Source organism: Pagrus pagrus (genome assembly GCF_965226575.1).
Source record: "Pagrus pagrus genome assembly, chromosome: 14".
Classification (NCBI taxonomy): Eukaryota; Metazoa; Chordata; class Actinopteri; order Spariformes; family Sparidae; genus Pagrus; species Pagrus pagrus.
In genome coordinates this window covers 9,998,409-10,011,555 of record NC_140198.1, presented here as the reverse complement: position 1 = coordinate 10,011,555, position 13,147 = coordinate 9,998,409, and the positions used below count along the sequence as shown (strand labels likewise).

At 42.0% G+C, this 13,147-nt stretch overlaps 1 protein-coding gene across 3 annotated transcripts in view; it reads right to left on the bottom strand.

Annotated features, from left to right (window-relative positions):
* The window catches only part of gabrg2 (gamma-aminobutyric acid type A receptor subunit gamma2), a 59,399-nt gene that overhangs the window by 24,358 nt on the left and 21,894 nt on the right, over positions 1-13,147 (bottom strand). For all 3 annotated transcript variants that reach the window (XM_084373085.1, XM_084373086.1, XM_084373087.1), the window contains exons 4-6: positions 12,564-12,784; positions 10,986-11,068; positions 8,435-8,572 (exon numbers count right to left, since the gene is read on the bottom strand). In XM_084373085.1, the coding sequence (XP_084229211.1) occupies positions 8,435-8,572; positions 10,986-11,068; positions 12,564-12,784 (442 nt within the window). The remainder of the gene's footprint in view (positions 1-8,434; positions 8,573-10,985; positions 11,069-12,563; positions 12,785-13,147) is intronic.

Genomic DNA, 13,147 nt, shown 5'->3' with positions numbered 1-13,147 from the left:
CAAAGGAACAGCTTTTCTGTTTGGCAGAACGCAACAACACCTTGATGAAACCAAACTAATCGTGACATGCTTATTAAACAAACTGAAATGTAACCAACGGCAATGATTTTCTTCCATGTAGAACTAGGGTTGTCACTATATCCTAAAAAAATGAAATATGGCGACGTTATCAGCGGAGGATACCAAGCAACTGCCGCAAACACATGTGACGTTAATGCAAATCAAGTCGTGCAAATAAAAAGAAAAAATGTCCCAGAGCGGCGAGGCTGTAGAGACTCGACTCCGCAGAAGCGCTGTCTAAAACGCAGGAGGACTCTCTCTGTTACTTAATGTACCCCAATTCACAACATCACAAGCACACCGGTGTCCCACAATTAGATTGGAAATGTGCCCAGGATTACAATACCACACAGGAGAGAGTCACGCAGCCATCACATCACTCGCTCTAGAACTCCCTAACCCCCCCCATTTTTTGTAGACAGCCGACTGGTCCGCTAATTATCCAATTGGCCACAGCTGTGGCGTTTGCATCCCGCAGTTCACCGGCAGACTCAGAAGAAAGCGGGAAAAAGAGAGTGCAGGTGACAAGTAGGTACTGAGAATGAAGGATTGTACTAAGATGAAACATTATCCTGCTGTCCCCTTTACAAAGTAATTGGCAAAAACAGGAAAATTGGCACTAATAACACATACCGCTCTGTTGAGCCACCCTAAATCACCGCAGGGGAAATTCCTTCACCATGACAGCCTAACAAAGAGCCCTCCCCAAGATATATGAGCCCAAATTTGACATCAGAAGGAAGGATGGAGGAACAACTCTTGGCAATTGAATGACTGTGGCATAAAATAACTTCCTGAGGACTCCATCTTCAGGCCTCATTCTGATGTGATTCTTCACCTTCCATTATTTTGTTGCAGCATAGCTGCATCTATTCTAGTTGTGTGCGAGAGTGTGTAGGAGTGTTGTTAAGGATTAAATTATGGTCTAGGTCCCTGTTCGCAGCACCAAAGGCCTAAAGATAGAACAACGTTGCACTCTGCCATGCTATAAGGGGAATCCTTTGGCTTGTCAGAGAGTGACTGTGCTTAGCATGAGTGTGTTTATATATACACAGCGTGCATGGGCGTTTGTGTGTTTGTTTCGTTGACTGTTTCCTTCGCCGGGTCACTTCCTCTCAACCACAATGCCTCCAGATTCGCCCCATCAAAGAATCATCTGCAAAAAGTGGAGCTCCGTAACCGAGAGAGGGCCACTGATGTGTCCCAGGGCTTTCTCCACTCAAACTGAATCACACAGGCGGGCGCACACAGACAACAGGGCTGCACGCCATGGCTTTTGGAAGGTCACTCTAAGAATAGCTTTCAATACAGAGAAAAAGATCCAGTGGAGAGCACACACTGAAATGTGCATGCAAGCAAATGGACACACAGGAACATGTAATAATTCATGGACATGGAAGCAGACCAAAGCACTCTGAATACTGTCAAACACACACAGATATGTACCACTGGCAGATGCACGTAGCGTACATTTGCGCTCAGCTAAAAGCAAATTAACCACCTCATGTCCTGTTGAAACCACCCTGTAAATTCACTGCTGAGGAAAGTGATGCTTGTTGAAAAACAAGAAAGAAAGACAGCAAATGGCATCGACCCTTTATACTGGAAATAAAAAGCTTCTTGCCCATCTAAGCGATGCTTTTTTAAGCTCATTTATTCCACTGATGTGCTGGGAAGATGGTTAACGCTGCAGAGAGACCCCTGTCATAGCATTTGATTGTTAATGTAACTGCACCACCCTGGCTTCACTATTGAGTGGCTTTAGACTAAATGACTAGTCACCCTTTTCTTGATAAAACAAATCACGACGCATCTTCTTTCACTGCCTCACTATCTATCAAACCCTTGCATCTATAATGTATCAACACAACCACACAACTGTTGCTGTATGCAAACTGGTGAGTTTGAGTTAGGAACCCTCGGTAAGGATGGTAAGGAGACCTTGTCCTAAATTTAAAATAACTGCCACTAACTGTTAGGTCCATCTGGCAGTGACAGTGAAAATATGAAACACTCAAATATTATGATTGAAATGCTACTGAAAAACCATAACTGAGAAGCTCACACAGATGTTAGCCCGCTGGAGAAACTAACACTGATGTTAGCCTGCTGGTGAAGGTAACGCTGACATTAGCCTGCTGTACAGGGTAACAGCAATATTAGCCTGCTGTAGAAGCTAACACTGATGTGAGCCTGCAAGGGAGGGGAACACGAATATTAGCTTGGTAGAGAAGCTAACTCTGTATTAATGGGCACACAGAATACCCTCTCCTCCACCATCACGATTATTGCCTCTGACTCATTGAAGCTAAAATTGCACACCCGTCTTTTCCGGTTCAACCTAGCAAGCCAGTGACAAGTGAAGTCGGTAAGCAGTTTTCATGGATACAGGCAGCCTACAGTACATTATAAACACAGATCCAGGCAGTGTCGATTGAAGAATCACGTTTACAGTTCAAGTAAGGATTTCTTTATAAGATGCAAGGTCTAACATATGATAGGGCACAGCCATGAGTTTAGGAATTGCTTCTGCGATATAAAGATTTTTTTTTTCCTATCTCTGAAAAGACACAGTTAGGATTTTATTTCGTAATGTCACCATTCTCTATCTTTTGCCTTTCTCTTCGCACACTCTCTCTTCCATTCCCGCCTGTCCTTGTCTGCACTATGACGTTCCACCCTGAACTCCAGCCTGGCAGATGGGTCAGAACACAGCTCCCAGCATCAAGCTTAACCCAGTCATCAACTTTGAGGTTAACTTAACAGCAGTGTTAACCGAGTACACCGTGCCTCGGCTGTGCTGCATTTAAATCCCCTCTATCTCTTTCATCTTCTCTCTTGTCTGTCCACTGTTGTCCTTTCAAGGGTCCTTGCTTGTCAAAAGCAGCGGTGGATGTTTTTTCTATTCATTTTTTCAAGCCTGAGATTGTGTGCGTGCATGCAAATGTGTGTGTCTTTGTTTGTAAATGCAGGTATAGGCTTCCAGGCAGTACAGGCGGCCCTGATGTGAAGTGACATGTTAAGAGACCAAGCCTTTGGACACTGGCTGAGGGAGGGAAGAGAAACCGCATAAAAACAGACATAGGCTTTATAAAAAAAAAAAAAAGCTACAACGCAACTGCATCAGAGCAGCAGATGGCATGTCACCGCCCCAGCCCCCTTTAATTACAATATCACTCAATTGTTTTTTAATCAGGCATCACTTTGTACCATCGTGTGTTTTTTTTTAAAAAGATACTCAGAGAATATGAGCAGCGGTAATGCGGTTGTAGAGTCGTACTGTGACAAGTTGAGCCTGGGAGAGGTTGGCTTGTCTCATGGAATGAGAGGGAATCTCTTCCTCTGACTATTTGCTACAGTCATCATTGTCTGGATCAGGCCCATTCACCTGCCTGCCTGTCTGCTCAGGTTACCATTTAAATGTCCCTCTGTTGCCTTACCTGACCCCTTCTCAGCTCAGTGTAACCGATGGTGATGCAGCGTAGCGCTTGAACAGCGAGTAAGGATGGGAATTGGTCAAATTGATACCAATGCCACTATAAATTCTGCTTATTGGTCCAATTCTTTATCGATTGTCTTATTGATTCCAGTAAAAAAAAAAAAAACCCTTAACAGTTTGTCTGTCGTCACCTAAAATAGACAAAATGAGACAACATTTGTCTTTAGGTTTTCTTTGTCAAAGACAAAAAATCAAGCTACGTGCTAGTGGATGAACAAACAGCGAGAGGAGCGACTGTTCGTTTGAAAACAACAATGGCGGCTCCTCAGTAGGTTAGCCTAGATATATAGCATCAGATTTATCAGAGCTGGGAAGTATAATTCATTGAAAGAAGAGCAAAGAGCCGCACTGATGGCTTTTCTCAATGGAAAAGATGTTCACGCTCCTCTAGCTGTTGGCTTCGGTAAGACATTGATTTATAGCGCTCTCCTGCTGTTAATGTGTTTAAAGTTAGCTCATGATAGAGAGTAATGGACAGATAGTCCATCCAATCACCTGCCAAGTATTTTTTGTGACAGATTTCAACAGTTTCAACGATACTGCCGCCTTTTCAGACCGTTCTGTGTAACAATGGAATTTAAGCTCATGTTGCTTAGAAAGGTGCTTTAATATATTGCGGATTTTAACCTGTACTTAAAATGATAGTTTGACAGACATTACAACAAGAACTTTCTCATCTGTCTTGTTGAAATGGAGCCATGATCCCTCTCTGCCATGACTCATTGTCGTTGCAGGTATCGAGCAGTGTAGATGTATGTGTCTGATATCAAAGTTTTGCAATGGCCAGCTGTCAGACGAAAACACGATGAAAGGAATAGATAAGTATTGAGGTATACAATTTCAGTTTGGTTCTCAACTAGGATGGATTCTCAATACACTAACTGCAATGCTGCAAAAATGTTTTGTTTTTGTTTTTTTTATAGAGAAATTGTAGCTAATGGGTTGTCTGATGGAAGAACAGTCCCCCTACTCCGTACTATAGTCAACATATCCCTGCTCCTTTAGAAAATGCAGCGGCCAACACAGCAGCTGTACTCAAGCTTCACTCTCACTCAATGTATAAAAACACAACAACAACATTTACAACACATTCATATAACATGACTTGAGTAAGGGAAGGAAGCTAGAATACTACTACTACTGTAGATATTATAAATTGTAAACACCAATAAAATACATTAATATATTAGGTAAGAATTAAAAGCCAAATTAATGACATTTCTAATTGAATTCACTGCAGCAAAATTAAATGCAAGTGTCTAGCTTTTAGGCCGAAACCTGGAAACTGAATTCTTCCATCAAAACAGTGGATTTATGATCTTAAAATACACATACATAACCAATAATGACACAGCAGAATAAGGACTATTGCCACATTTCGAGCACACCTTCCAGCAGCACTACCCGCAGCACGGCGAGCACTTGAGTAGACTGGGTAATTATAAGACCCTAACCGACTGCTTTTTGAGACAGATGTTGTGCTCATGAATCTTGAAGCAGGTCAGATACCCAAACTGACTGCAAAATGAGACAAGAGGTCTCTCAGCCATAGTCAAGGTTCTCTGCTCTGACAAGCGAGCAGATGGCTGTTTGTGGAAATAACAAACCAGATCAGAGAGAGGGAGCGAGTCAGAGGACGCTGCACATTCTCCACTACAGCTCATCCTCCTACGCAGATTGCCTTTTCATGTTGTCACTTGAAAAATGTTTTGATTAAAACAGAAAGAAAATTTACATGCAAGTTTGGTTTTTTTTAATCATCTTGCAGCACACGGCAGTTGGAGCATTTGATCCTGCTGACACACATGTACCATTCACACCAACACACTCCCTCTACCTCCCTGTGTCTATATGGGTGTGTGTGAACATGGCCTCTGAGTGACACCCTGTTGAACTTCAGAGTACATCTGCATCTTTCAGTTAGAGCTGGGTTTGTTGACTGCCACTGAGAATTGAGCCGAAATCTCATTCTGCGTATCTGACATGTTAATTTTTATTTATATATTCAAACTAATGAACTACATTACAGAGGCCAACATATTGTTTTTAATTTATGTAACTACACCAAAATTGTATCATGATCTGACATTTTTAAACCGGGTTCTCTGTGTTTCTGATGACTCACGGTGCTCTGTCACAGTTTTGTTTGTCACCATTATAAAGCAGTGGGTTACCTAACAGGGATGGCAGCTATTACACCCTCAGCAAACACTCCAAACACAACTGAACTGTTCATCTTAGGAAAGCACTGTTCATTTTTGTTCCACTGCTACCAGCTGGCAGTATATCCACATTTGAAGTAAGCAACAGGAAACTCACACACACGTTCAGGAAAACATTAAAAACTGTATATTTCCCTTTACATTTGATTGTAGCTGCAGTGTATGCTTCTCACAGGACAGCCTTGGCTTTTATTTTGAAAGGGAGGCAGTACACTAAACGACTAAGACATACTAGGCTGCAAATGATAGGACGAATAATGACCCTACTTTCACACGTCTGATACAATAACTTTACTTTCTGGAGCAGCCCAGCCAACAATATATTGTATACCGGTGGAGTACAGCCAAAAAACATACATCCCCACTGATCAATACACACATAACACAGAGACTAGGATGAATTGAATATCTCATAAAAAGGACATTGAGTTGAAGCTTGAAAAGAAAAGATTGCCATTTATGTGTGTGTTAATGGGGAAACACATGACAGCTTTTCTTCAATAATCATTTCTAAAATTAAAGTTCTGGCAAATAAATACTGAAGTGGCTGTAGTTCTTTCCAAGCAATTAAACAGCAGCACTTACGAGGGGATCTTTTACTTGTACATATATAACGGACCCTTAAATTAAATGTTCAGCCGCTTCCATTAGATAATGCGGCTGATCTAATGAGTATGAACTCTCCTCCGGCCAGAGTTAATCTCTGCGGCAGGCTTTCTTTCGTTCACACCACAGACGAGCATAAAGAATACAAACACTTCCTCCTCGCAGAGCATTACATACATTACTTACCGACCTCTCATGAATAGAAACGTAAACAAACATAAGCATATGCAAGCAAACACAGTTTTGACCCTTCTCTAAAAACATCAACATTGCCTGGGGAAAGCAGCTGTTTTTCCTCAAGCGAACATTCATATTCCTGCATCATTGTGAATGGAATCCAGCCAGCACATCGTAGAAAATACTGTATGAGTGATGCACAATTTCTTCCTCTGTGTTATTTTATAGGCACCGCGTTCTTTAAAGTCATCCACCCTCGTTACAGCATGCCACGAAGGACAGTTCACTCAGGTATTAGGGTAGTAAAATGGTAAACACTAATTGTATTGCGAATAAAGGGCATGTGTAACAAATCCTCATTGTGGATTATATTCCTTTATCCATACAATGGAAAACAAATTGGAGCAGAATAGAAGATAGACATGCAATAGATTATAGTAGTCCATTTAATGGGCATCTGCAAGCCTTTGGAGCAGCGGCCACGAAGTGTACAGTCGCTCATGTTGCACCCTGGCTCAGAAAGAGTTAACTACACATTCGTAATGATGGGAGTGAATGTAAAGATTCCTCAATTGTTACTTATCAGTGTCTCCCACACCGCCTTGGTATATTAATAGCTGTATATTTGACCACCCATTTTAGCATTTTATACTTTTATTTTTACATCCGTCTGAGAGAACGACACCATCTGCAATCAATCAACTCTTCCCCTCCCGTCTACGGTCAATCACACTTGCTTTGCAGAGAGAGAGAGAAACACTCTCTGGTATTACATCCCTCCTGTAAACGCTAATTGTGATGCAACCTCTCCTGTTTAATGTAGGCCTATATATGCTGTTGTTTTGTACGACTTGTAAGTGCACCTGGTTGATGGGGATGTTGTTCAGTTGATTCGCTACATAATTATCAACAAGACTCCTCCACAGGCTGCTCGCCTGCTGTTATGACAACAGAATTACAGGCGAAAAAAATCAAAAATGTGAAGTGAAATGTAATGTAGGCAAATTCTGAGGGAAGATAGCTGGTTTTTGAGTCTCATTCTCAGATTCTCCACCCCCCCACTGTCACCACCGGCATCCTTTGGAAAAATACTGCATACAATATGTAACAAAATTACCCTCTAAAGTATCATAATTTGAACCATACGGTCCAGAACATAATTGAAGGCTACGAAGATTCTCCTGTCAGTCATGTGTGTGGGAAAGACAGGACAAGCCATATAAAAACTTTTGTGTGCATGAATGAGTGGGATGCCATCTTTGTACAATACATCCACGGCTCCTCCAAATGTGTCATCCCACTCTGCCTCTGTTTTCTATTGAAAATCTGTCTTTCCATCCCACAGGGGAAGTGATATAAACAGTAGGTAATGCTTAAGAATTTTACTTGTGTCACTGGGAAATGAAAGTGGTTAAAAACATTACGGGTCATGTTCCTGTTTCACTAACAGATCAGTCTACAGATCAGGAGCGACTCTTTCACAGATCAGACTGAGAAGATGTGAGAGACATCTACTTTTATAACGCTTTTAGAGTCACTGGCATGGTGCTGCTTGATAATAGTAATAGTGCCTCTCGTATTTTCAAATATGCAACTCCATCATATCATCACGTTAGAGTGATGCCGCCTGCACGCTGCTGTTTCCATCAGCTTAAATGCATCGCGGCCAACACGAATGTCATGTCGTGCGGCACCCACTGAATTCTGTTGCAGGCGTGACATGTTCGAGACATCACTTCTGACACACACGCGACCGTCCAATGACACAAACAGGATGTCACTGAGAAGAACATGTGTATTCAGTCAGCTCGTACCGAATACGTAAGAGGTTTGCTAGCAAAGAGAATAGAGAACAATTTTGTTGTCTTACCAGAAACAGTCCTGACGATCTCAGAGGTGTTTCTCAGGCCCACAAAGGAGAACTGGTAGAGCCTCCAGGAGCGAATGTCCCCAACCTCAACTGAGCTCCTCTTCCACTTGTACACAATCTCCTCCTTGGGGTAGCCATCTGAAGAGGAAAGAACAGAGTTAAAATGAGCTTTGTAAAAAGAGGAGAGGAGAGGAGAGGAGAGGAGAGGAGAGGAGAGGAGAGGAGAGGAGAGGAGAGGAGAGGAGAATGCTTTTCAAAGACTGACATTCATCCCTGTGAGGAAAAATCTTAAGACATGACTCCTTCGATAAGCTCCCTGCTATATAAAGCAATGTGTTGGTACACCGTTCAATATAAAACCAAACCATAGAACACAGTCCGTTTTATTTCACAGTAATCCATACCCACTAAGTCAGCTAGCTTGCACATAAACCGTTTCATGATACAACCATTATATAACAGACTCCTGCACAACATGTTGACAAGACATCCAGTCCATCTGTGGGGAGAAAACTTCTCTTTTTCTGAAGCACTGAGCTGACTGAAAAGCAAATGTCACAAATTGATCCATGGATGGCTATCAGTTGGATTACAGTAATGTTATTACCTCAGGAGAACTTGTAACGTGTCCGATGCTGATTCATTTAGACGAGCAGATGCATTTTCATAATCAAATCATGGTTGTTAGTGTTGAATTCATGTGTAGTGTCCAAATTTGAAAAGAAAAAAAAGCCCAGTTGACCGTCTTTTAAACTCATATCAACCTCAATCTGGCTTTATATCTTGTGACAGGTTGCGTACAAGTGTTAATATCAAAATTCTGATTCTCTTTCGATTTCAGTCGAGTGCTGTCTTCAGTCAGATGAGCTCTGTGCAGCCGACGAGGGAGCGGCTTGAATAATGCACGTGAAGCTTCCTCAGTGCAAACCTTAAATGGCTTTATAGCTAAAGTGCTCTCAGACATTCGGTAATGCCAGACCCTGAGAGGAGCAGGGGATGGATGGATCGGCCCGTTTGCCACATTACAGTCAGAGAGGCAGGCAGTCTGCTCCGTCGCTGGCAATGCTTCTAGGACAGATGATTGATTCAGTGTCCTTTTGGGAAGCGAGAACAACAGTGCTCCTGGAGCTCAAAGCCATGAATTAACTTTGGAACAAGCTGTGCCGTTGTTGTCAAAATTCAAATATTAAAAATGAACATGCAGTTTTGAACAAACTGAAATAACACACTGCGTAACACAAGCGTGATCCGATCCTGTCTGGCCACAGTCGAAACCAACCGCAAAGCAGGTTATCTGCAAATCTCTGTTGCTTTGTGGCACGTGTCGAGAAAATATACCGCGTGATAAACTGCTGCATGCACCACTCTGCCTGCTGCCTCTGAGATTGAGCTCATGTACTGTACATCAAGCGGTTTTTCAAACTTCTGAAAACATCCATGGCTTTCATCAAATTTAAATGAATGCTTCTGTTCCATTTTTAGGCCCCGCTACACCCCCCCCTCCCCGGTTTCTCTTTCTTGTTGCTCTGGAGCTATTTAGGAAGCGTTCTCTCGAGAGAATATCCCATGGTGCATCTCTCTGTAGATCCATAGCGGCCTCATTAGCATAACTTACCCCCCATCTGCTCCTCGCACGGGGGGGAATGACTCATTTGGACTCGTGTCACTTTTTGAAATGTCTTTTCGAGCAGTATTGACAAAGTACAGGGAAATCAATCAGCGCTTTGCCTCTGGTCGAGCTGCCAGTGAGACATCTATTATTAAATCTCTTTACCAAAATGCCAGCGCATACTGTGAATGAATGAATGGTTTATAAATGTTTTTGTTCACAGCTCTCATTTTGTAACGAATAAATACATATTGTTTCATCTAATGCAGGGCTCTTTAAAGGCTCAGATAGTATTTGAGCTAGCAAAGAGAGCCCAATATCCTGCACATGCATATATACCAGCCCAGCTGCCAGGATATGACGTTAGTAGTTAATGTGTCTGGGTGGTTTTAGACCTGGGGACATGTTTGTTGTCACCAAAACCAGCCATTTTTCACAAGGAGTCGGGCCATCTCCAGCTGTGTTTGTGCTGACAGAACCGGGTGTTCTTAAGGAGACCTCGGGGCACATCCAGCCGTGTTTTTGGCGATCAAAACCGGATATTTTCCACAGGAAATCAGCCAAAACAGGTATTTTAAGCCAAATCATGGGGTTTTCCTAAGCATAACTAAGTGTTTTTTGTGCCTAAACCTAACCAGAGCAAGTTGCAACATAAAGGAACGTACAGCTTGAGCTTATCTGTGGTTTTGCAGAAACATACTTAGCTAACATTTATTCTAGAGATTTGGCTATACGTACTTTATGTGCATAAACCGGATTGTTTTTCAGGGGATTACAGCAGCTTGAGTCCTCCTCCATTTGGCCTGTTGCATGAATATTCCTCAAATGATGTCTTTGTTATCATGGCCACTGTGCGTGTGTGTGTGTGTGTGTGTTTTAGATGAAACAGAGGAAGAGAGGGCGGGGTAAAACAGTTGGGTATCAGCATATGGCCAAACTTACAGCTTGAAAACTCCAGGGGACACGAGTGCTCATCCATTGGGAAGTTGTTCAGTTTAAGCTGGCACTCGGCATCGATGGTCAACCTGCAGAGACACAAAAAATTAAACTTGGATCCACCAACTCAGTTTCTACATTAAAAAAATATGTGTTGTAAAATAAGTATAGATCTGAAATGGCACACCAGTCTATTACAGCCTACAGTCTATTAGTGTGTTGTTGAAGTCAGAATTAAACCCCTAACCTTATCTATATTAACACAAGGAAATATTAATTAAAATTCCACTGAACTAAATTGATGTTTTTCACAGCAACACACCCGTCGCTCCTTTTCACACTCGAGGAAGTTTGAAGGCAAAGTCATTAAACTTCCCCTTAATGAGAGAATGACCTTAAATGACTTTACCCATCCATGCACTCGCTATTGTCATGTATCATTGTCCTCCCAATCACAGCGGTCATCCTAATTAACCACTGGTTAAATTCAGAGTTCCTTAACAAATTAATGAAGTGGATGGGGTAGTGTTCTGCATAACGGAACATCCATCACGGCTTGATTGAGTCCAGAAGAGTTCACTTTCTCTCTTATTATCACTGATGATATATCGTGGTGTCAGAATAAGCGTCCGCTGTATTTATGATGGCATGCAAAACATGGTAATAAGCGTAATTGATATTTCCTCTTAATCGATCCTCCTGTTTTATACATTTTGTGTAAGTTCCTTGGTTTGACATGCACTAACAGCATGCAGCCATGTTGTAGCTGAGCCGTGACTGGGGGGGCTAAAAGGCACAAACCATCAGAGCTTCCTTGTTACTATATTTATCCAATCTCAAGCTCTTCAGGCAAGAATGGGCCATTAGACAATACAGCAATATTTACAATTAGTATAATATTTATATCATTCTCAATTTCAAAGAATCTTCCCAGGCATTTCAGAAACTCAAATTCAGTAAAAGAAATACAGAAGTAAAATTAAAAAAAATGCCTCTTTTGCAGGGCCGAAAAGCATCAGTTTAGGGCTATGCAGTCCCAGTGTTTCTTTGTCACTAACAACTTCCTGTCTCATGCAGTGCGACAGAGTTCCCGCACGCTAATTAATGTCAAATTTAAAATGCTGAAATTTAAAAGTGCCCAGGGCCTGTTCAGGATAATCAGTACCATGAATCATTTATGCAGAGAGGCCGTAAATTGTTGGGTGCTTCGAGTACACTCTGCTCGAGGTGGATTCCGAGAAGTGTAGGAAGCACCTTCGTGTCAACAAGTTGATAATATTAATACACATGCTGCACATATGTTCACCTTAGATGCTCAAATTGTTGAGATGAGGCTAGTTAATTTGCTTTGTCACTTTAATTTATTGTTTTCTGCTTTATTCAGCTGAGAGTGCTCGAATTGTTCATGTAAATCATTTTTTCCCCATTGAATCTGTATTCAAATGCACCTTTTTATGTTTGTCTAGACACACTAACAGAAAAACAGGATGCTAAAAGGCAGAATAATTACTTAATATTGAATGAGTGAATACCCAAATCAGTTCTTTTACTAATATTTCACCACAGGCATCCCTGACGTTTTACCTGAGGGTGTAGAGTATTCGGCCATCATTCCAGATTCGAAGCATGCGATTGGGCGTGGTGATCCAGTGGGCGTCGGCCTTCTTTGAGTTGCGGAAGAACGTGTCCGGGATCCAGATCTTCCCGACCATGTTGCTGTTGAGGCGCAAAACCTTCATCGTGCTGTTGAATTTTAACCTTCTGTCGTACCAGGTCTGAGCGAAAAAGATATCGATGGTGTATTCCTGAAGACAGATAAAACATTGTCTCACCACTATTGTTATGCCAACTTCAAAAGCTGAACATGCTTTATGTAACACGCAGGATAGAAGTCTCTGTTTGTCAGGAAAACCCTGCAAACAGTTCTGTTTGCAGCCGGCGCTGTCACCAACGTGTAGCTTTTAACTGAGAGATTCGATGAGATCAAATCCAAGAGCGGGCTGGAAAGCACTCCTCTGTTTCCTCTGTCTGAGGGGAACTTTTCTATGCCAGTGGAAACTTAATACTGGAACACATTTACGGGCATATTCCTCAGACAAGATGGTGCCTATTCAGGCCAAGGAGTCCTTTTGTCCCTACTAAAGAGCGTTGTTGAAAAAGACCATCTT